This window comes from Lolium rigidum, chromosome 4, assembly GCF_022539505.1.
Source record: "Lolium rigidum isolate FL_2022 chromosome 4, APGP_CSIRO_Lrig_0.1, whole genome shotgun sequence".
NCBI lineage: Eukaryota > Viridiplantae > Streptophyta > Magnoliopsida > Poales > Poaceae > Lolium > Lolium rigidum.
The window spans coordinates 174,300,486-174,324,465 of NC_061511.1; the positions used below are offsets into that span (position 1 = coordinate 174,300,486).

A 23,980-nucleotide genomic window follows, 5' to 3' on the forward strand; every position below is an offset into this window, starting at 1 on the left:
TTTTAAAATGCATCTTACACATATTTTAAATTTCCAAAAAATTGAAACAAAAAATTCGCACGTACATCTTCATGTGCTACGCGCTCACAAAGTCGTTTCATAAAAAATGGACTTATCATGTGGCCTGTGTAAAAAAGAAAAAATTCAGTGCTTAAAACAATGCTTTTCACAGGATAAGTTTTCTCTTTTTTGCATAGGTCACACAAAATATTATTTTTTCGTGAAACTTGACCCGCACATATATATTATGGAGATGTACATGTAGAATTTTATGTCAAATTTTTTCCACACTTTAAAATATGTTTTGTTGGTAGAGGGAGCATACGCACCCGGGAACCGAATTGAATTTCCGTATAATTTTCGACTATTTAGCGATGCAAGGGACCGCAAGTATCGTTTGAGCCCAGAACCAGGGCTGTTTGCCTGTTTCGTTCGCAGATAGAACAGGCCTCAGGCCAATTTGTTCTTTCAGATTGGGCCAATCCCAGAAGCTTCTTTGGTTTCGAGCCCAGCATCATGAACTCTCTTATCCCTCGCGCTATCCACAAGCTCCGATCTCGTCTCGTGGCACGGCGCGACGAAACGTCTCGGAAGCGGACAGAACCACGAGAACGCAGTGCTTGGCCGTGACTCCAGGGCTCCATCTTCGCGACTTGCGCGCCGTGGCGGATCTCCGGTGCTCTGCCACCAGCCACTCCGGCCAGGCCATCGGCAAGCCTCCTCCCGCTCCTGCAGGCCTGAGACATGCGCCCGATCGGCAAGAGACTTGGAGCACTGCTGCGGACGGAGGCGCTGAATCTCGGTCCACGACTACGGTCAGAGTAAGTGAATTCTTAGCTGCATTACGATCTGAGTCTTTGCCGGGCCTGATCTACTCTTTTCTTGGAAGGATCCATCCAGGGGCTGAACCGGAAGTGCTTGCTTCGTCCGTTCGATCCATGTCAGTAAGTAATTCCCATGTAGATATCGTCAATTCGGCCGCGGATAATAAGATCAAGCCAGTTCGTTGACTTTGGACCTTAGATATACAGAGATTGTTCTTGACTTCGTCGAAATTGTATCGTTCAAGTAGCCCGTCTAGCTCAGTTGGTAGAGCGCAAGGCTCTTAACCTTGTGGTCGTGGGTTCGAGCCCCACGGTGGGCGATCTTTTATTTTTACCTCTCGCACACCGTGTGTGTTCTGTCTGACTGCCTTTTCCTCCCCTCTCGAATTCTTAGCCGCATCCACGATCTGAGTCTCTGCTGCCACTGCCTTGGGCTGATCCATGTCAGTAAGTAATCGCCATGTCAATTCGGTTCTTGATAAGAATCAAGCCGGTTAGTTGACTTTGGACCTTAGAGATGCAGAGATTGTTCCTGATATTGCCAGAATTTTACCATACAAGTTGCCCGTCTAGCTCAGTTGGTAGAGCGCAAGGCTCTTAACCTTGTGGTCGTGGGTTCGAGCCCCACGGTGGGCGATCTCTTTTTTTTTACCTCTCACACACCGTGTGTGTTCTGTCTGTCTGCCTTTTCCTCCCCTCTCGAATTCTTTAGGGCATGAGCAATGGAGGCAGCTGTCCAACTAGGCTTGGATAAAACTTTTCACATATGCATGCCATGTTATGGTCCCATTAATATGTCTTTTTCTCAAAAGCTGATTTGGTTTTTCTTTTTCTCTCTCACATTTTCCCCTTTATGGCTGAAGAGGTTGCCTCCTGATGAAGATGCTACTTCCTCATCCAAACCTACTTTGGACCACCCGAACCTAGTTAAAGGTGTGAGGCAACACCCCTAGGGCTATGCATTGGGCATGCCCTTAGCCGCATCCACGATCTGAGTCTCTGCTGCCACTGCCCTGGGCTGATCCATGTCAGTAAGTAATCGCCATGTCAATTCGGCTGTTGATAAGAATCAAGCCGGCTCGTTGACTTTGGACCTTAGAGATGCAGAGATTGTTCCTGACCTTGCCAGAATTTTATCATACAAGTTGCCCGTCTAGCTCAGTTGGTAGAGCGCAAGGCTTTTACCTCTCACACACCGTGTGTGTTCTGTCTGTCTGCCTTTTCCTCCCCTCTCGAATTCTTTAGCCGCATCCACGATCTGAGTCTCTGCTGCCACTGCCCTGGGCTGATCCATGTCAGTAAGTAATCGCCATGTCAATTCGGCTGTTGATAAGAATCAAGCCGGCTCGTTGACTTTGGACCTTAGAGATGCAGAGATTGTTCCTGACCTTGCCAGAATTTTATCATACAAGTTGCCCGTCTAGCTCAGTTGGTAGAGCGCAAGGCTCTTAACCTTGTGGTCGTGGGTTCGAGCCCCACGGTGGGCGATTCAGTTTTTATTTTTGTGGCCACCACGCCACCACTGCTTTAGCAGTTTTACTCATTAAATTAAATTATTCTAGATCACCTTCAGTCATTTCCTTTTCATACTTGAAGGGTCTTTGCGAATTTTCTCATCTATACTTCAGATCATTGTTGAGTATTCCTTCTTTCGGTCATGAATAATTTGCTCCCTCGTACTGCCAAAAAGTTGATGACACATCCTGCACATTTTCCTTGTTACTTGTTAATTATAGACTTTTCCATATTCCTGGTATACTCTATTTCTTAGTTTTCAATATTTTGCCTCATTTTGTGATATCACCAAACTGAAAAAGGTAAGTTTACTTTTTAGTCCGGCAAACCAGCTTTTTTGGTCCACCACTGTTTTACCAGTTTTAGTCATTAAATTATTCTAGATCACCTTCAGTAATTTCCTTTTCATACTTGAAGGGTCTTTACGAATTTTCTCATTTATACTTCAGATCATTGTTGAGTATTCCTTCTTTCCGTCATGAATAACTTGCTCCCTCGTACTGCCAAAAAGTTGATGACACATCCTGCGCATTTTCCTTGTTGCTTGTTAATTATAGACTTTTCCATATTCCTGGTATACTCTATTTCTTAGTTTTCAATATTTTGCCTCATTTTGTGATATCACAAAACTGAAAAAGGTAAGTTTACTTTTTAGTCTGGCAAACCAGCTTGAGGTAGACAACTCTAGAACACATTCTTTACGAGGGTACTGAATTATGCCGCATTTCGCCAAAACACGGATTTTATCGTGTCAACGTTGTTTGGAGGGGCTGATAACTGCAGCACGGCGCTTGTATGCCATATCAGACCCAAGATAGCGAATACAAGTGGTACAGAAGCCTTAGGTACCACCTAAGTAAAAAAAAAAACTATTTGTTTGACCCATCATCCAAATTGAGTGTGCACAAATGGCTGGCTTACTATAAAAGGCAAAGCTAAATAGGGAGCTTTGCCAACTTTGCAGGTGCGACCCAAAGACAGCAACCCACATGCTATTCCAATGTCATTACTCTGCAAGGGTTTGGGGGCAATGTACCCTATTGCTTGGGCGCTCGGACGTTGAGCCGGCGCTTTGGCTCGACGTGGACTCTATCAAGGAGTAGTGGCTTGGAATTATTGAGAGGCAAGGTTCCCGTCGGAAGGCCACGACTTACCTTCTAATTCTCGTGGCGGTGAAGATCTGCCCCTCGAGGAGGAGACCCTGACTCCCGTGTCGTCCTGACCTAGGGCGACCCGGGAGACCCCCCGCCGCCGCCACCTCAAGCCCCACCAACTTGCCCCTCCCCGCCGCCGCTGCCGCCGGCGTCCGCCGCGGTGGCGGCGGGCCTGTGGCCGAAGGCCGCGGGGTTCTCGGCAAGGCTGCCTGCATCGCCTGGGCGCTTGGCTCATCTCCCCCCACCCGCAAGATCCAAATCTCCGTCGCGTGGTTGCTGCTCCTCCGCAGACCCACCTTTCTCCATCCTGGCCGCTGGCCGTCGTCCGCGCCTGGGTCCATGCGTGCCTTTCCTGGAGCCTTCGCGGGGAGATGAGCTCCCAACTCCAGTTCGGATGCGTGGCCAAGGCCCCCTGCCTGTGCCGCCTCGGGCCGCTTCTGCGGGCCTTAGGGCCAGATCCGGCCCTCTCTGATGCGCGGGGTGAGGACCCGCTGGCGGCCGTCCACCACGTTCTGCCGGCGGTCCTGCAGCTCGTCTCCTCTGACGGACTGCAGCTGCTCGTCTCTGGCAAGTGGTTGGGCTTGTCGTCCCCTCCAGGTGCACGGTGGGCAGCTAACAAAATCGAGGTGCGTTCCGGGGAATCCTTGCTTTGGTTTGTACCGGAGCCAACCACGGCGGCGCTAGTGGCGTCGTTTTACCTTGTTGGGGGCGTGGTTTTGGAACTGCACCTCCTGTCAGCTTCTCGCTGCGGTTCCGAGCGAAAGCTCTACGACGACGACGCCCTGTGGGCGCCGTTTTCCTTGTTGAAGGCGTCAAAAGTGAACCTCGTGTTGCCTGTTCGGTGATGGCAATTGGGATCGTTTGGTGCCCATCAACTTCAGCTCTTGTTGGTCGTGCAAGCTTGGCTAAATCCGATGGTGATGGTAGCGGTTTTTGCTGCGAGCTTCGTGTTTCTGGTGCAGTCTCGGTTGATCGGCCCCCTTCGACGGCACAAGTTGCTTCCTCACCCTCGCAAAGTGCTTGGGGCTGTCCCTTTGGCTGAGCTTGAGGTCAAGGTTCGTGATGTTGGTGGCATCTCGGTCTTGCAATGCCCTTCGAGAGCGGTGGCAGTAACTCCTTGCAGTTCTGGCACTCCATCAGCCGCGCGAGCTTCGTGTCTGCATCGTTCTCTCGGTGGAGTAAGGCCCTTCGACTATGCCAGCTTCGCTCGTTGGTCCTCTTGTGCTCCTGGTTTGCCAGCTTGTGGATAGTCGCCATGCAAGCAAGGTGTTGGTCTTGCTATTTGCAAGGTCTCGGGATTGTGATTCCCTTCGATTGCGTCAGTGACACTCCTCAATGCTCTGCCTTTGCTTGTCCTGCTGATGATGGTTGTCGTGCCTGCAGGCCTGATAGTGCTTCTCATGTGCACCTGTTCCTCCCACTCCCTCTTCATGTGTGTTGGTGTGTGTTTTTTTATTTTGTCTCCCCCTTCTGTTCCTCCTTGTAAAACTCTGGTTCACTTGAACCTATCTTGTAATAGGCTGCAAAGCCTTATAGGCAAAAAAATGAATACAATTCAGGTGGAGGGTCTTCTCCCTCCCCCGGTGACCATTCAAAAAAAAAATTCTCGTGGCTCGAAGTTAGCGAAATGCGAGTGTGTTCTGTAATATATCTTTGTTTCCTCTGCTGTTTTCTATCGCATTAAAAACGATGACGTGCTATGGGCAAGACTTGGAGCATTGCTGAATCTCAGTCCACGACTATGGAGTAAGCGAATTCTTAGCTGCATCTACGATCTGAGTCTTTGCTGTCACTGCCCTGGGCTGATCTACTATTTTCTTGGCAGGAATTGGAACTGCTTGTTTGCCATCATGCAGGATCCATCCAGGGGCGGAAGTGCCTGCTTCGTCCTTTTGATCCATGTTAGTAAGTAATCTCCATGTAGATATCGTCAATTCGGCTGTGGTATATTCATAGACAGATCAGAATCAAGCCAGTTCGTTGACTTTGGATCTTAGAGATGCCGGTTTAGGTTGTCGGAATTTCATCATACAAATAGCCCGTCTAGCTCAGTTGGTAGAGCGCAAGGCTCTTAACCTTGTGGTCGTGGGTTCGAGCCCCACGGTGGGCGAAACTTTTTCCTCACCTGTCGCACACTGTGTGTTCTGTCTGCCTGCCTCCTACTCCTCCCAACTCTCAGACCTTTTTTTTTGAGGTAATGGGCTCGTTACATATAATGGCCATGATTACATCAGGGGACTCATTAAACCAACAGGGCCTAACATCATTCTCTGCCGATTTGGCCAGAGCACGAGCTTCCTCATTACATGACCGATTAACATGGATAAATGTACAAGGTACAAACTTTGTAGCCCAGTTCTTAATGTCATACACAATAGCTCCTACAGGGGATCTATCCAAGCCTGGAGACCTGATCTTGTTGATCAAAGATAAGCAGTAAGATTGCTACCATGATCTTCTTACGCCAATATCTCTAGCAAAGAGCAAGGCTTGACGTAGTGCCATGGCTCTTAACCTTGTGGTCGTGGGTTCCAGCCCCACGGTGGGCGAAATTTTTTCCTCACCTGTCGCACACTGTGTGTTCTGTCTGCCTGCCTCCTGCTCCTCCCAACTCTCAGACCTTTTTTTTGAGGTAATGGGCTCGTTACATATAATGGCCATGATTACATCAGGGGACTCATTAAACCAACAGGGCCTAACATCATTCTCTGCCGATTTGGCCAGAGCACGAGCTTCCTCATTACATGACCGATTAACATGGATAAATGTACAAGGTACAAACTTTGTAGCCCAGTTCTTAATGTCATACACAATAGCTCCTACAGGGGATCTATCCAAGCCTGGAGACCTGATCTTGTTGATCAAAGATAAGCAGTAAGATTGCTACCATGATCTTCTTACGCCAATATCTCTAGCAAAGAGCAAGGCTTGACGTAGTGCCATGGCTTCTGCAATTTCAAGATATTGAACTCGCTCAAAGAAGCCCCTACTGGCTGCCTGTAGCTTCCTCTGATGGTCACGTGTCACAACACCAAAACCCATTCTTGTAGACTGAGAAGATAGCAGCATCCACATTGACCAGCATCAGTTCCGGCGGAGACCATTTTTTGATTGACTTCGAGGTCTCACGCCATGAGAGACACTCGGCAAATTTTTCTTCTCACCTGTCACACACTATGTGTTCTGTCTGCCTGCCTCCTGCTCCTCCAACTCCCAGACTGGGAGAAACTTTCGATCGGCAAGCCTTGGATTGGAGCACTGCTGTGGCTAGGCGAATTCTTAGCTGCAGTCTACAATCTTTGTTGCAGCTGCCTGGCTCTTATCTACTCTTTTCTGGAAAGGGAATGGAGCTTGGTTGGCACCACCCATGAAGGGATCCATCCAACTTCGGGTCGGAATTGCTTGCTTCTCCAAGCCCGGATGAGGCACCCGATCGGTCTCCTCCAGCTGATACTTGGAGCACTGTTGTGGCTAGGGTGTCAAGGTGGGATCCCGGTGGGATGTCATTTTGTACTATGTAGTTCAAATTTTGATGTCAAAATTTATACTAAAAAGGTCAAATTATACTACAAGTGGGACGGGATCCCACTTGACACACCTAGTTGTGGCTGACGAGCTGAATATCGGCCTACGACTCTGGTGCTGCAGTCTATGATGTGAGTCTTCTACGGGCCTGATCTACTCTTTTCTTTTGCATCACGATGCAGGATCCATCCAACTTCGGGACGGGAATACGAGATTGCTTGCTTCGCCCGTTCGATCCATGTCAGTAAGTAATATTGGTGGAGAAATCGTTAGTTTGGGCTATGGTTCCTCGAAATAGGCTTCCGCCCCGCTATATTAATATAGCAAACGACCCGATACAACGAACGCGCTGGGGCCGCAGCACAACACCAAGCCCAAAAGGAAACACAAGAGAAAAGAAAGAGAAAACAAAGCCGACAACGGCAGCTTGACAAGAACAAGAATGACTCGCAGCCGCTGCGCCCTCCAGAGAATGCTACCACACTCCTAGCACGCCGAAGCGCCGCGTAGCAAGCAACACCTGTAATGAACTAATGATAAACTGATAGTGTACTGTAAGAAGTTAGTTGACCTGGGAAGTTAGAAGTGCACAAGGCTGGTTTCCTGATAGACTAAGGATACAACAAAATGCCCGTCTAGCTCAGTTGGTAGAGCGCAAGGCTCTTAACCTTGTGGTCGTGGGTTCGAGCCCCACGGTGGGCGATCCTCCTTTTTAATTGAGTTTTCTTTTTTCTCGTTGAATCTAGTTCGTGTTGTTACCTCTACTGCTCATGTTCCAGCATACATGCCCGTCTAGCTCAGTTGGTAGAGCGCAAGGCTCTTAACCTTGTGGTCGTGGGTTCGAGCCCAACGGTGGGCGTTTCTTATTTTTGCCGAGTTGTTTTATTTTTCAACTAATTATTTCATAAACTTGCATTCTGTCTCCTTATTCATGAGTGTTTGCAACTAATTATTTCATTAAACTGCACGGTGGGTGTTTCTGATTTTTACCGAGCGCAAGGCTCTTAACCTTGTGGTCGTGGGTTCGAGCCCAACGGTGGGCGTTTCTTATTTTTGCCGAGTTGTTTTATTTTTCAACTAATTATTTCATAAACTTGCATTCTGTCTCCTTATTCATGAGTGTTTGCAACTAATTATTTCATTAAACTGCACGGTGGGTGTTTCTGATTTTTACCGAGCTGCTTTTTTTTCACTGATGTTTAATTCTATCCTCGTTCCTGAGTTTCTGCAACTAGCTATTTCATAAATTTGCAATTTGTATCCTCGTTCCTGAGTTTTTGCAACTAGTTATTTTATAAACTTGCAATCTGTATCCATGGTTCAGAAACATGCTCAGGTTCTATAAGGAAAGCCAAAGATGCCCAGGTTCAAGCCAAAGGTGCCCAGGGAAACCAAACACACCCTAAGGGAAGCATTTTATAAATTCATTTAGTATGGACCACCTATTCAAACTAAGATAAAATCTTTTCTTTCTAAACTGGATGTGGGCCTTGCTGAAGATCAGATATTTCCCGCTGTAGAGATTGGCTACTTCTAATTATCTTCCCATGCTACGAAACGTTTCCAAGGATTTTCTGCCAAAAAAGGTTCCAAGGATTCTTTGTTACTGCACCTGAATTTTTCCGTGTATCTGAAAAAATGATTTGCTTTTATACTCGTGACTTGGATGTGATACATTATTGTTGTCTCGGTTAAAACACAAAACAACTAAAACAGACAGGTTGGCAGTCGAGCCTATTGACAATTGTTACCTGAAATTAAGTATTCTTGTGTACTTGTTTTCACAATTGCACTTATGCGCTCTTCTTAAACCAAGCATTATGCCTTGGAATGGAAATACTACTAAATGCTTGGTGGTACACAATATCTAACGAACAGAAAGGAGAGCTCATAAGTTAATGAGCACTCTAACATGCTCCCTCTGTCCTAAATTATGTTACGAATAATTTTTCATCAAAAAAAAGTTGAAGTTTGACCAAATATATATAAAGTATCAATATCTACAACATCAAACTTATATTACGAGAATCACCGTGAGATATATTTTCATAATGTATGCATTAGATATTACAACGATTAATATGTTTGACTTTATACATGATCAAACTCTACAAAGTTTAACTAAAAATTATATGCAGCAAATTTTGGAACAGAGATAGTACATGTAAAAAACCCAGTTTACATAATAACCGTGCCATTGGACTTATCCTTACAGCACATACCTTTTCAAATTACACCTTATGCTTACAAAATACAAACATATCATGTTGATTATGGAAGACATCAATAAATAAAAAATTCTAGTGCTCCCGTATTTTCTTGTAATAATCAAATACAACTATTATCGACAAATAAAAAAATAATGTCCTAAATGCAATAAATGTGCGGACATTCCTATTTCCTATCTACTCAAGAAGAAGAATTTTGGATTACAATGGAAGAGAGAGAAGGGGGAGTGGCGAGAGTTTTTTGGAGTCACCCCCCTCCAACTGGCTTGTCTCATGTCAACAATTGTGTCCTTTGATTATCATAGCACTTAAGATGGCTAATCATAACCACAAATGGTTGTCATTCACGGGGTTTGTTATGTATGTTTGAATTAAGCTCATGCCTGCCTATATGTTTACCTACTCAAATGTGCCCAAGGTTTTGATGTCTATGAATTGACCAATTTCGGGAAGAATAGAGTGTTTCGGGAAATTGACCTTCACTCAACAAAAAGAACAATATTCTGTTCATGACCGGAAAATTAGTAGGGCAGATTTGTGTTACCATCAAAACATTATCATGTGGCCATGTGGGCAACTACTCAGGGATTTTATTTTTTCTACGTTGCTCCGGGAGGCAAAACTCTCAAGGCCCAGTAAATGACTAAATAATCAGATAAGAAAAAAACACAAATATTAAGATATTTGACTCTAAAAAATCTTTTCTGAATATATCGATGTTGCTCCATCACGCTACACTGCAGATTGTGTTGTTTTTTTCGTTATATGTAAATGTATGCCAATATTGCGGGGACTACGGTGCTGCCGGTTGCTTCGGAGATTTGGCGCTCGAGGACGCCATACAGCTGCAAGTTTTTCGCTTGGTTGGTGTGCCGAAACAGGTGTTGTACGGCGGATAGGCTCCAGAGACGCGGCCTGCCATGGCCGGCTGCCTGCCACCTCTGCGACCAGGAGCAGGAGACGCTCCAACACCTACTGCTTGGTTGTGTGGTCGTCCGTGACGTGGTGGAACAAGTTGGAGTGGATGACTGACGCTAGCTCTGAGATAGTGCACTGGCGGATCTTGCTTCGTTGCCCCAGGACGGTGCGCAGAGATTTGTGGAGAGCGATCATCCTGGTCTTCTGGTGTATCTGGAGGCATAGGATTGACGTAGTGTTCAATGGCGCAACCCCGACGGTGGCGGCCATTCGACATAGGATCAGGGAGGAGTTCCAGAGGTGGCGTGTAGCGAGGCTTTTCCGCTCGGACTCTTTGGATTTTTCCGAGCCTTCTCCTTTTGCGTGGAGGGACGGAGATTAGGCTTTCGATGTTGTAGGGGAGCTTCCACCCCTGTTGGCAGTGGTACACATGGCTCGGGCTTTCTTGCCCTTTCGTCTATATGTTTAGTACACCTTACAGGGTGTATTCTCGAAAACAAACGTAAGTTTATGGGATAATTATTGGTTTGCCACTACAGCCTGCGCATCACTCAGTTTTGCCACTAATCTGAATTGTGCTCAGTTTTGCCACTAGTCTGTGTGCAACGACTCGTTCCGTGAGTCTGTCGTTTCATTCAGGTCAACGTCCTTGACTCGGCTATTTCAGGTGGGACCAGGCGAAGACGCGTTTAAAAAGAGGACCGTTGCTGGCCGTTTCACGTGGGACCCACAAGGCAACCGTTGGAGCTCAACCCCATTTTAAATCGCCTGAACGCGCGGCGGAGCTCGCAGCGGTGAGCAGAAACCGACGGGGTTGGAGACGGCCCCTTGCAGAGGTGCGGCGCGGGCGACTGAGAGGGCCTTGTTGACGGGGAGCGCCGCCGATGGCGGGAGCTGCGGAGGGCGCAGCCGTCTGCCAGAAGCACCTCACGGTTCAGATCCCGCGTCACCTCTATCCATGTCTTCTTCTAGCTCTCGTGCCACCTCTCGGTTCGAGCTTTCGGTGCGCATGGAGATGCCGATCCTCCTCTATCCGCGGTGCCGGGCGGCCGTTGATCGGAGGATTTCGCGCACACCGAAGAACACCAATCATCCGTTCTACGTGTGCAGCAGCGAGAAAGGGGTAAGAATAGGGAAAATTTCAGTATTTTGTGGATAGTTTGTGCTCAATGTGGTTGATCTGTTTTGTGTGCTTGCAGATAAAATGCTTCTTTGTTTGGGTCGATGTTTTGGTCCAGACGCTGATGAATCAGCTGCTAGATGAGCACGAAGAATGATGGCGCATCTTGCCATAAACGACACGGGTCGTCGCGATAGCTAGTGCAGAAGAGACGAAGGGCGGAGCACACATTGACAGAGAGGTAGCTTTTGAGCTAAAGAGGATGAACCAGAAGATTAGAGAGCTCGAAGATCAATCAAAAATTTGGAATTACATTTGTGCATTTGTAGGTGGTATTGTCATCGCACTAATGTTGACATTGTATGGAAAGGCATTACTTTGTCATGAATTTGTGATGAATTTGTAAGCTTCAAATTGTATGAACTTGTAAGCTTGAATTTGCAAGGTTGAAATAAATAAATCTGATCAAAATTCGCTAGTGGCAAAGGTTTGGCTTTGGGCAGATGAGAAGGGTCTTTAAAACAATGGTGAAAAATGAACGAACAAAAAGGGGTGCGGCCGGGACTCGAACCCAAGACCGCTTCGTTTAGTAGTGTGAAGGATTGCTCTGGTAACCAGTGGGGTGGATGGAAAGATATTGAAAAGCAAAAGGAAGAAATATAGCTATAGTTAGTTCTAGTTCGTGACTTGGTTTATGGTGTGAGGACGCATATGTTTGTACTTTGTGTTTATGCACGCTGCTTAACCAAAAAAGGGTGCGTGTTTGTTATTTCAAGCATTATGTGTTTGTGGTTTAGGTTGGAAAAATAATCAAACAAAAAAGGGTGCATCTTTCTTTTTTTGCGAGGGAAAAGGGGTGCATTTTTCTGATTTCAAGCATTGCGTGTTTGTGATTTTTTGTTTCATACTTATATGGGGTACCCTATTTATATTACATCAAAGTTCATACTTTGGTCCATGTTTGTGATTACATGATTCATACACCCTTGATATATTACATCGAAATCATAGAAAACTAAGATATATGAGATGCAAATATTGGTAGCCAGATCATCACGCAAAATAACTTAGATAAAGTCGATACATAAGATGCTTAGTTCCACCGTTACACGGAAATCACTTAGATAGATAGATGGGTACCCTAGATAGATAAGTTGAGTGACACGACTTGACACGACTCGACACGGAACCACATAGAAAATAAAAACGTAAAGCTAAAAAAACATGACGAGCTTGACGAGAACACATCTTGGCCGCACCACCTACCGCAGTACCTGCGCCGCGCCACCATCTTCACCAGCGTCTTCACTTGTAGTACGGGAGGCAGTGCATACGTTTCCCGGAGAAGAAGATGGCGTCACAATCAGTGAAGATGTTGTAGGTGGTGAAGAAGATTGACTCGCAGCCGCACCAGAAGACCTCACCGAGGAGGGCGTACGCGTCAAATCGGTTGGCGAAGGTGACCGTGAGCAACTTGAGGGAGACGCCTTCACGAGACTCGTTGAGGTGGTACATGACGGGCGAGCCCCATGGGAGGTGGGAGAGGCCCTCGTCGAGGAAGTCTCGAGTGAGCTCGACCTCGGTCCTCCACCTCGACTTTGCCCACACACGGAGTGTGGTCTCGACGAGGACGTCCGCCGGATAGAGTAGCTCCAACGCGGTGCACGGACGGCGGAAGGTCGCTCCCGTGTACTGCATCTTTGGAGAGGCAGAGAGGCTCGCTTGGGTGCGTGGTGCTTTGGAGAGGGAGAGGAAGAGAGGCTCGCTCGGTTGGTGTGTGGGAGAGGAAGAGAGGCCCCTTATAAAGAGGTTGGCTCATAATTCGGGTTCCTAATGAATTAGGGCTACGCGTGGCTAGCCATCTTCCAAAAATAATTAAGCGTATTGACGCGTGAGACGATGCCACGGCCTGAGACGATGGCAAAACTGATGTTGATGCATCGCTGCGAGAGCTGAGACGATGGCAACACTGAGACGCTGCGATGATGCATGAAAAGGCGTCAGCGAGTGAGGTACGTGGAAAGGCGCGTTGGCGAGCGAGCTTCGTGGCGCCTGCATGGTGCATGCATGGTGCATGCATGGCGCATGCATCGCAGGCCTAGACACGCGGGATGGCCCAACGGACATTTCAGTGTTCTTATAGCCCACCGTAGGCGTGGAGACCAATCATGTTGAAGAACGAGGGCGTCCACGGATCGGCCGCGAAACCTTCTAGAAGGCTAGATCGGACGGCTGGCGTTACCGCAGTGAACGGTCCACTATGCAAAACAGAGCAACCCACGGATCGGTCCGGTTTCCTTCTAGAAGAAAAGGGTTAGCTGGTCAAAATTAGGCTTTGACCAAACTTGAAATGAGCATAAAAAATTCAAAAAAAATCGAAAAATGGAAAACCTTCTCACATAGACTTCTTATGTCATATACTACCGATTCTAGTTGATAAACATGGTCTACATGATGTCGATAAAAAAAACCATATGTCTGATGTGCTATCTCAAACACTGGGGTACAAGTTCGAGGGTGAGGACAGGAGGTTTAGGGTTTGAAACATGAAAAGTTTCAAAAACCTCACCAAAGCTTCATTTTGGAGTGAATAACAAGGATCCATGCTTAGTTTTCCAATTCCATGTTTCAAACTTGCTAACATGATGGTCAAAGTTAGGTTTGACTAAATTTGAAATGAGCATAAAAAAATTAAAAAAAATCAAAAAAATGGAAATCCTTCTCACATAGTCTTCTTATGTCATATACTACCGATTCTAGTTGATAAACATTGTCTACATGCTGTCCAACAAAAAAACCATGTGTCTAATGTGATATCTCAAACACTGGGGTACAAGTTCGAGGGTGAAGACAATAGGTTTAGGGTTTGGAACATGAAAAGTTTCAAAAACCTCACCAAAGCTTCATTTTGGAGTGAATAACAAGGATGCATGCTTAGTTTTCCAATTCCATGTTTCAAACTTGCTAAAATGTTAGGGGTTAGGGTTTAGGGTTATGAGATCGAGGGTGAAGACAAGAGGTTTAGGATTAGGGGTTAGGGGTTAGGGTTAGGGGTTAGGGTTAGGTGTTAGGGTTAGGGCTTAGGGTTAGGGTTTATGGTTAGGGTTTAGGGTTACAAGATCGAGGGTGAAGACAAGAGGTTTAGGGTTTGGAACATGAAAAGTTTTAAAAACCTCACCAATGCTTCATTTTGGAGTGAATAAGAAGGATCCATGATTAGTTTTTCAATTCCATGTTTCAAACTTGCTAAAATGATGGTCAAAGTCAGGTTTGACTAAATTTGAAATGAGCATAAAAAATTCAAAAAAAAATCAGAAAAATGGAAATCCTTCTCACATAGTCTTCTTACATGGAATAGATGTGTAGTAAACTTATTTGGCTAATTTAGACAAGATCAAAAAAACTTGCTTAGAAATGAGGCCATTTACCCTACCTCTGGAGCTCTTTTTAGCACATTTTGGCATGAGTTCTTTAAAACATGTAATCTCATCTTTCCAACATCATTCGAACATAGTTCAAACATGTACTCTAATCATTCCAACATCATTCAAACACAAATACAACATTATTCATGAACTTTAGTTGGTTCCCACTCAATCATCTACAAAGCGTTGCGGCTTCTTCTTGGTCCTTGCGCTTCTTGCCACCACTTTGCTCCTTGTGATCCTTGTGCTCATTGCTTCTTTTCTTCTCCTCTTTGTTGTAGACACCTTAACTACCTCAGAGCTCACTGCCACAACTTTGTTCAAACCTACAACATAGTTGTACAAAACAAAGGACGGTTAGATTGTGTCAAGTGATAAATGTACATTAGTATTGGCAAGATTTACATACCAAGTAGAACTCACAACCACAGAAGGTTGGACACCAACATTTGGAGCCTCAATTTTCTCCTCAATTGGATCATCAATTGGATCCTCATTTTGATCATCAATTGGATCATCATTTTGATCATTTTATGGCTCATCAATTGGATCATCAATTGGATCATCTTTTTGATCATCACCTGTAGCCTCCACTGGATCCTCATTTTGATCATCAGTTTGCTCATCATTTGAAGCATCGAAACACTCTCCGAACGCTGGATCTACTGTGTTATCACAGTACTTAGCGAAATGACCAGACCCACCACACCTTGTGCACTTACGTCTCCTCGGTCCATGTCCAGCTCCTTCGCTGCGAGGTGTTATTCTACTTTTCCTCGGTCTACCTGCTGCTCTCTTCAGAACTGGAGGGCAAAGCTTAAAACCAGGGTCCACTACGTCCCATTGTTGTTTTCCCTCCAAAGCAGGTAAGGCACGTGCATATGTGGCTTTGAACTTTGCAACAGAGTAGTAATCATGCACATACTGTTGTATGTTCCCTGCTTGACCTTACAGAGTAATGATGAAAAACAAGGCATGAATGCATGGCAACCCAGTTATCTGCCATTGCCTACAACTGCAAGTTCTAGCTTCTAAATCCACTGGATATCTCCATCCCCTCTTCTCTTTATCCAAAAATGATACCTCTACCATCGTAGCTGAGCAACGAGTCATGTCCATTTCCAAGCCTCTTGTTTTCTGCTTCAATTCACTCATCACAGAAGGGATTATAATGTGCCCCATGAATTTTGCCTCGGCTATTTCTGCACGAACAAGAAATGTATGCACGTATTCTACCCTTATCTTGTCAAGCAAATCCGCCAAATAAAGACCCTTTAGTTTTCGGATCGTTGAGTTGAAAGACTCTGCAAGATTATTATGCACATAGTCAACTTTGCTCACTTCACTGAATTGGCTTCGGCCCATAACTTGGAGTGGTGTGTTTCCAAGTATTCCTTCACTTTGTCATTTTTGTATAACTGCCTCATGTGATAGTTGTGCTTCTTCACACTGCAAGTCAAAGATGCTGGCCATAAATTGTCGGCATACACCTTTTCTTTGAATTTCTTCCCAAAATTTGCAGCAAGATGACGCATGCATTCCCTATGTTCTACTCCAGTGAACACATTGACCACGACTACTTCTAAACCCTTGCAAGTATCTGTATGAATTACCAACCCATTGGGATGTGCAATAGCCCGGCGCAGATTCTGCAGAAACCAAGTCCATCTCTCCTCAGACTCTGCCTCAAGCACGCCATAAGCAACTGGAAATACAAAATTGTGTCCATCAACTGCACAAGCTGCTACTAACTGTCCTTTAAACCTCCATGTGAGAAAAGTAGCATCAATAGCCAAATAGGGCCTGCAGCCTTCCAAAAAAACCCGGCGACAAGCCTCAAAGCAGACAATAACCCTTCTAAAGCATTCCTTGGTCATTGTCATTCCCCTCAATGTGTACTCCACGGTGTGGTGGTCAATATCTACAATACTACTTGGGCTGGTCTTCTCCACTTCACCCTTAAATGAATACAACAGTTTAAAACTTTCCTGCCAATTACCATAAATAGAATCCATAGCATGTTGTTTTTCATTGAAAACCCTCATGTATGGTACCTCTATCTTGAACTTTTCTTTGAGCTTCTTCTGCAACTCCTTTGTAACCACTTGGTGGTCTTCTGTCACCTACCGTTTTACTTCTTCAACCACCCATCTTGACTTGGCTCTACTGATTGTTTCCTTCCTCGGGGTTGATTCCAGGCATGTGTGCCTAAAAGGGTTCACTTTGACTTGAACATTCATGCTATTTCACATTTTAGACGCGTGCATCCTCCATGGACAATCTTCAGTGCACTCTGTAACGTACTCTGTCGCTCTTGTCAACTTCAAATGTACACTCTGCCTTGATGCAGTATGTCACAAGTGCATTTCTACACTCACTCATGGACGCAAAGATGGTACCTTCTTCCATCTGAGGGTTTGCAGAGTCCCATTCAATAGCTGGAAGGTCTTCGTCCTCAACCTCCTCATCATCAATCACAAAAGCCTCATTGTCAGACTCATCTCGGTTTTCAGCCCGACATGGCCGTCTTAAATTCTGCACAACATCAGAATATCGCCTCTCTTCATCATCGATGTATTCAAGCTCCACTACTCTTGGGACCCTGTCGGTGCCCATGTTTGACGAGCCACCACGTCGTCGTGCACTAACTGAAGCTCCCCTAACTGAACTGTTCTGGCTAGAGCTGCCATTACGACGACATGAATATGTCCGAGAAGGTCCAACTGCCAGCACAACCACATCATTTTGCAGCCTCGCATGAAATTGCTCTTTCTCCCTATGCTTAGCAAACATGGTAGCGAACTCTTCACCATTACTAACTTTCACCCAATCACTTCCCCCATCGTAGTATCTGAATTTCACTTCATCATGCATACCCCAAGGATATGGGCCGCAAATTACCTCCCCAAATTGTCTAAAACTCCAATTACAATCCATTGGTAACCGATAATCAAACCCTCCTTGGAATTTCTTTTGATCCTTTGCATCCACAATGAATCGCTCCCTTCTAATATTCACCAAGAAAGCAAACCGCAATTCCATCCTAATCAACCAAAAACAGAGAGGCAATGAGCACACCAAAAGCAAAATCAAACGCAATGAGCACTCCATGTCAAATTGACTATTGCACTGCACAAGAAAGCTCAATAGGAACAAGGCTTACCCCTCGAGAACCCAGTCGTGGACGCGGCGGGTTTCCGGCCCGACGCCTGCCTCGCCAAGGTCGTCGCCGCCACTAGCCATTTCGTCGAGCAGGTGGAGGGCGCAGTGGCAGAGTAGGTGGCGGTGGAGCAGGTGTCCATGTGGGACGGCCGCGCGGCGGCGCAGGTGGTGGCGGGGCAGGTGGTGCCGGCAGGGGCGCGGGTGGTGGTGGGTGCAGCGGATCGGTGTGTGGCTGTGTGGCGGGAGGAGGGGTAGTTCGGTCTTCACCAATTTGTCATTGCACGGTCCTACCTGTAAGATCCGGCCCCACTTTCAGTAACGGCACGAGACGGAAACGTTTGAAGCCTGGCCGTTTGGCCTCGACAGAGCAGTTGCGCCAGAAGCGGTGGCAAAACTGAGCACCATTCTGCTCTAGTGGCAAAACTGAGTGTTGCGCGGGCTGTAGTGGCAAACCAATAATTAACCCTAAGTTTATCTAGAAGCTACTAGTTCCTTTGAGGCAAAATAAATTAAGATGGCAACCAAAGAAGGCCCATTTCTTGCTGGCACGCAGATGCCGTAGTCAATAGATACAAAAATAAGACTTAAAATAGTGTACTTATTAGGTCTTTATATCATTCACTAATTAGTTGCATAGTTAGAAAGGAAGAGAAGTCGACTACGCATTGTTGCTTTACCAGAAAGCAACCATATCTCAACTGAACTATACTTTAAAAGTAACACGTTGGATTTAAAATTGCCATTGGAGGGAAGATGACCAATTCTAGGAATCGTGTACATGCAACAATGCCCATTCCGAACACACTTGTTCGCCTACAAATAGCGGTGCAGAAGTCGAGCCTAAGCATTGTGCTCACCATCCCAAAGCAAAGCAAGTCTAAACCTTTCATCCAGAGCAGTGAGCTTACAGCAAAGGTAAGGATGTCTTGCAACTGTGGATCAAGCTGCGGCTGCGGCTCAAACTGCAACTGCGGGTATGCATTTGCTTCTCTCTTTCAAATACAAAAGGTTCCTGCTAGCTACATTAAGTTTCTGCTGAATAATTAACTGCTCTGATTAGTTTGATTTTGCCAATTGCAGCAAGATGTACCCTGACTTGGAAGAGAAGAGGGGCGCCACCATGCAGGCCACCGTCGTCGTCCTTGGCGCTGGGCCTGCCAAGGCGCAGTTTGAGGAGGCCGCCGAGTCCGTCGAGGCTGGCCATGGTTGCAGCTGCGGTGCCAACTGCAAGTGCAACCCTTGCAACTGCTAAGATGCAAGCGGTCGATGCGCTTGTGGTGATCGTTCCGTGTGTGATGGAGTGAATAAAGGAACCGCCGCTGGCCATCTTGTTGATGCTGTGGTGTGGTTTGCTCTTGGTGTCCTACGTTGTTATTTCTGTCATGTAAACTGTGTTTGGTGTGCGCGAGCCTGTGTGGTGTGTGCATGTATATTTGTAATGGCCCATCTGAATTGAATATGACAAACAGGTTCGTATAAACTTCTGCAGGCCCAGGTCTCTCAAATAGGGTCATGTAAACTGTAAACATAAGGGTGTGACTATTTCTTAGTCAACTGAGAACTAACTTCGTTCTCAGTCAATATCATCAAATCATGTTGCAACTAATGATTAGCATGAATCACGATGCAAGTTAAATGATATAGGATTTGACTTAGCACGTAGGCTAGCTGAGAACTAGCAAATCCCTAAAAATAATCAATATCCTTTCTCCCAGAATTTATCTCATATGTCTACCATCTTCTAAGCGGAGAATTAGAAATTCAAACAGTCTCAAATGTACACGCATTACTTTTTTTCGGAGAAGATAAAGTATGTGTAAGTTTTATATAAATTTGTATTAAAACATAGCTCACAACCATAAGTTAATCTCACAATTAATTAGTAAAATTTGTTTGGAGGTACATTTATCACTTAAAACATAGCTCACTTATGCCAGCGTCTTATGGAGGCACCAGGACAAATTTATTTGGAAACTCACAGAGTCAGGGAATTTTACGGTTAAATCTATGTATCTTGACTTAATGAATGGTCAAGTTAGATATTTACGTAAATATTTGTGGAAGTTAAAAATCACTCTAAAAATTAAGATCTTCTTGTGGTTTCTTATTATAATAATAAGGTGTTGCTTACTAAAGATAATTTGGCAAAACGCAATTGGAATGGGTATCAAAAGTGTTGTTTTTGTGATTCTTTAGAGACTATGCAACACTTGTTCCTTTCATGTCATTTTGCTAAAATCGTTTGGCGCATGATATACTTTACTTACAACATAACACCGCCTGCTAATATTACTAAATATTTTTGGTAATTGGCTTAATGGGGTAAAAAAGGATGATAAACCTCGGATACGGATAGGTGTACCAGCTTTATGCTTGTCCATTTGACTAGTAGAAATGACATTATTTTTAATAGACATAAGGGTACAAAAATTTTGCAGGTTATCAGGCGAACTGCGCATTGGATACAGCAATGGGCCTACCTTCTCTAACGGTTACACATGACTGTTATTTCCAGGTTACTTGGTGGCGTCATATTAATAGGCTTCAGAATGGATAGATTTATGTTGCTTTTCATCTTTAGATGGTTGATACATGTCTCAACCCGCTCTGATCCGTGAATTGTAAACTTTTTGAATCTTTAAAACTATGGTATAAATAAATAAGGTTGTGTGCGCCGGGATCGCCCCATTTCAAAAAAAAAACAAATATTAAAAATCTAATCCCGTATCTCTTTACACCCAAACCAAATTTCTTGCATCCGCCCCTGCCAAACAAGTTCTTATTCGGTACATAAAACATAAAAGTGTAATGTGGGGAGAGATGCGTTTATAGTATTTTAGCAAAAAACAAAACATTGCAACAGAGCAGCACCCAAAGATACAATGATAACTGAACTATAAATATCTTTTCTTTTGCAGGAATACTGAACTATAAATATCGTTCATGATTGATCTGAACAAAAAAAAAATCCTTCAGGACTCAACTTACCAATTATCTGTAGAGGAGGGTCTTGATTTTGTGCACGACAAAGTAATTGTTTGCAACAGTGCAAGATGAGCAGGAAGTCTATAACTCTATATGATGTGCTTCATCCGTACGAGGATAAAATCCTTGGAATCCTTATTTCTCTGATGAAACAGCGCACGATGGATTGCTAACTTGGTAGTTTGAGTGGCTCACTGACAACTGCATTCAATAGGCTGTCTAATCCAGTTGGCGAGCAATATCCATCAGCCCCGCGGTAGTGCACGAAGAAAATCTTGGATGCGGCCCAGGGAAACCAAACACACCCTAATAAGGGAAGCAATTACTAGAGTAAACCGGTTGCATCTAAGATATAAGTTCATTTGATGATGTGAACACCATATTCCAAACGAAGATAAGAAGCTTTCCTGTCCAAACTGGGTGGGCCTTGCTGAAGATCAGATGTTTTTCGCTGTGGAGATTGGCTGCTTCTCATTATCTTGCCATGCTACGACACGTTTCCAGGGATTTTCTGCCAAAAAAGTGAAAATAATTCTTTGTTGCACCTGGACATTTTCAGTGTACCGGAACAATTGATTTGCTTTTGTACTCATGACTTGCATGTGATACTTTATTGTTGTCTCGGTCTAAACTAAAACACCTAAAACAGACAGGTTGGCAGTCGAGCCTATTGACAATTGTTACATGAAATTAAGTATTCTTGTGTACTTATCTTCTTCTTTTTTTCTGCCGAAAGTCGACCGATCTATTCATAATCTTCAACAACAGTACAATAAAAAACTCAAAAATGGAAAAATATCTTTATATCACCTAGCGAAGACTATAAGCACTCGAACGAGCCGAAGGCACGACACCATCCCCGCCCATCCTTCATTGGAGCCACACAAACCTTATCGTCGTAGAGCCTTGGAGTAGAAATACTAATAAATTTTTGGTGGTACACATGTCTAACAACAGAAAGGAGAGCTCATAAGTTAATGAGCACTCTCAAATACTTGTAAATAGCCAATGCTACACTAGCAATATTTTACATACAGTTTACATAATTGCACTGTCATTGGACATATCCTTGCAGCATATATCTTTTCAAAGTACACCTTCTGCTAACAAAATACAAACCTACCCTGTAGATTATGAAGGAGATCAATAAATAAGAAGTTCGTGTGCTCCCGTATTTCCTTCTGATAATCAAATACAACTATTATCGACAAAGAAAAAATATCGTCTTATCTCAACAGTTGTGTCTTCTAACGATCATGCCACATATATACTGGCTAATCATAACCACAAATGGTTGTCATCCACACGGACTTGTTGCATATGTTTGAATTGAGCTCATGCCTGGTTTTGCTATATGTTTACCTACTCAAAATGTGGCCAAGGTTTTGGCATCTATGAATTGACCAATTTTGGAAAGAAAAGAGTGTCCTGAGAAATTGACATTCACTCAACACAAGACCAATATTTTGTTCATGACAGGAAAATTGGTAGGACAGATTTGTGTTACCATCAAAACATTCTCATGTGAGCAACTACTCACGGGTTTTTTTTTCCTAGGTTACTCCACGAGGCAAAACTCTCAAGGCCCAGTAAATGACTAAATAATCAGAGAAGAAAAAAACACAGATATCAAAATATTTCACTCTAAAAAATCTTTCCAAAATATATCGATGTTGCTCCATCAGTCCATCACGCTACACTGCAGATTGCACTGTTTTTTTCCTCATATGTAAATGTATGTCAAATAAAAAAACGTTTGTTTATCTGGAAGCTACTACTTCCTTTGAGGCAAAATAAATTACGATGCCAAACAAAGAAGGCCCATTTCTTGCCGGCAGGCAGATGCCGTAGTCAATAGATACAAAAATGACTTAAAATAGTGTTCTTATTAGGTCTTTATATCATTCACTAATTAGTTGCATAGTCAGAAAGGAAGCAAAGTCAACTACGAATTGTTGCTTTCCTAGAAAGCAACCATATCTCAATAGAACCGTACTTTGAAATTAACACGTTGGATTTAAAATTGCCATTGGAGGGGAAGATGACTCGTAGCGACCAATTCTAGGGAAGCATGAAGGCATCGTGTACACGCAACAACGCCCATTCTGAACACACTTTTCTCCTATAAATAGCGGTGCAGAAGTCGAGCCTAAGCATTGTGCTCACCATTCCAAACCAAAGCGCTTCTTACACTTTCATCTTAAGCATTTGAGCTTGCATCAAGAGTTCAAGACTAAGGATGTCTTGCAACTGTGGATCAAGCTGCGGCTGCGGCTCAAACTGCAACTGCGGGTATGCGTGCCTCGTTCTTACAAATACAAATAATCATCTTAGCAATTTCTTCAGCTGATTGTTTGTTTGAAAATTAATTTTCCTGTTCCAGCAAGATGTACCCTGATTTGGAGGAGAAGAGCGCCGCCACCATCGTCGTCCTCGGCGCCGGGCCTGCGAAGGCACAGTTCGAGGAGGCCGCCGAGTCCGGCGAGGCCGGCCATGGCTGCAGCTGCGGCGCCAACTGCAAGTGCAACCCTTGCAACTGCTAAGATGCAAGCGGTCGATGCGCTTGTGGTGATCGTGCCGTGTGTCATCGTGTGAATAAAGGAACAGGCGCCGGCCATCTGGTCGGTGCTGTGGTGTGGTTTGCTCTTGGTGGTGTCGTGCGTTGTGATGTCTGTCATGTCATGTGACTTGTGAGACTGTTGCTACTTTGTGTTCGTGTGCGCGAGCCTGTGTACATGTGTTTGTAATGATCCATCTGAAGTGAATATGAAAAAACAGGTTCGTGTAAACTGTGAATGAACCGTGCCTTACAACTCTTGTTTGTAATATATAGTAAAAAAAACAAACATATGCTTTCACATGTAGTTGTCGATATGTTTTTCTTACCGTGAACACAAAGGTTAGCATAAAAAAAAAAGATCGACCAGTTCCATGTGCCAAAGGGATTGAAATAGAATGGCTCACAACTTATCAGCTACACCAGCACGTCCATTCAGCTGGCAATCCTCTGACATCCTTTCTTCCGGAATTCCAGTGGTCAGGAGATTAGATAGGGATTGATATTATTCGCATGATTCCACAATAACAGAAGATATGTGCAGAATTGATTCGATCATATTACGGT

General features: G+C 44.7%; 2 protein-coding genes and 6 non-coding genes across 8 annotated transcripts; all 8 read left to right on the forward strand.

Moving 5' to 3' along the window:
* Window positions 1–1,071: 1,071 nt before the first annotated feature.
* On the forward strand, window positions 1,072–1,144 carry TRNAK-CUU. The gene has a single exon. It is a non-coding gene; the product is annotated as a tRNA-Lys (tRNA).
* Window positions 1,145–1,387: 243 nt separating this feature from the next.
* On the forward strand, window positions 1,388–1,460 carry TRNAK-CUU. Its single transcript has one exon. It is a non-coding gene; the product is annotated as a tRNA-Lys (tRNA).
* A 778-nt stretch (window positions 1,461–2,238) lies between these two features.
* Window positions 2,239–2,311, forward strand: TRNAK-CUU. Its single transcript has one exon. It is a non-coding gene; the product is annotated as a tRNA-Lys (tRNA).
* Window positions 2,312–5,530: 3,219 nt separating this feature from the next.
* On the forward strand, window positions 5,531–5,603 carry TRNAK-CUU. The gene has a single exon. It is a non-coding gene; the product is annotated as a tRNA-Lys (tRNA).
* A 2,044-nt stretch (window positions 5,604–7,647) lies between these two features.
* On the forward strand, window positions 7,648–7,720 carry TRNAK-CUU. The gene has a single exon. It is a non-coding gene; the product is annotated as a tRNA-Lys (tRNA).
* An 84-nt stretch (window positions 7,721–7,804) lies between these two features.
* TRNAK-CUU lies at window positions 7,805–7,877 on the forward strand. Its single transcript has one exon. It is a non-coding gene; the product is annotated as a tRNA-Lys (tRNA).
* A 10,660-nt stretch (window positions 7,878–18,537) lies between these two features.
* LOC124650285 (metallothionein-like protein 1) lies at window positions 18,538–19,396 on the forward strand. The gene is made up of 2 exons (XM_047189832.1): window positions 18,538–18,845; window positions 18,952–19,396. The coding sequence occupies exons 1-2, from the start codon at window positions 18,625–18,627 to the stop codon at window positions 19,121–19,123; spliced, it is 393 nt and encodes a 130-aa protein (XP_047045788.1). The 5' UTR covers window positions 18,538–18,624; the 3' UTR covers window positions 19,124–19,396.
* A 3,639-nt stretch (window positions 19,397–23,035) lies between these two features.
* LOC124649724 (metallothionein-like protein 1) lies at window positions 23,036–23,503 on the forward strand. The gene is made up of 2 exons (XM_047189308.1): window positions 23,036–23,148; window positions 23,240–23,503. The coding sequence occupies exons 1-2, from the start codon at window positions 23,096–23,098 to the stop codon at window positions 23,397–23,399; spliced, it is 213 nt and encodes a 70-aa protein (XP_047045264.1). The 5' UTR covers window positions 23,036–23,095; the 3' UTR covers window positions 23,400–23,503.
* The last annotated feature ends 477 nt before the right edge of the window (window positions 23,504–23,980 follow it).

Coding starts and splice junctions, on each gene's coding strand:
- LOC124650285 (XM_047189832.1), top strand. CDS start 18,625: ATGACCAATTCTAGGAATCGTGTACATGCAACAATGCCCATTCCGAAC. Junction 18,846..18,951: donor GGCTCAAACTGCAACTGCGG/GTATGCATTTGC, acceptor TGCCAATTGCAG/CAAGATGTACCCTGACTTGG.
- LOC124649724 (XM_047189308.1), top strand. CDS start 23,096: ATGTCTTGCAACTGTGGATCAAGCTGCGGCTGCGGCTCAAACTGCAAC. Junction 23,149..23,239: donor GGCTCAAACTGCAACTGCGG/GTATGCGTGCCT, acceptor TTCCTGTTCCAG/CAAGATGTACCCTGATTTGG.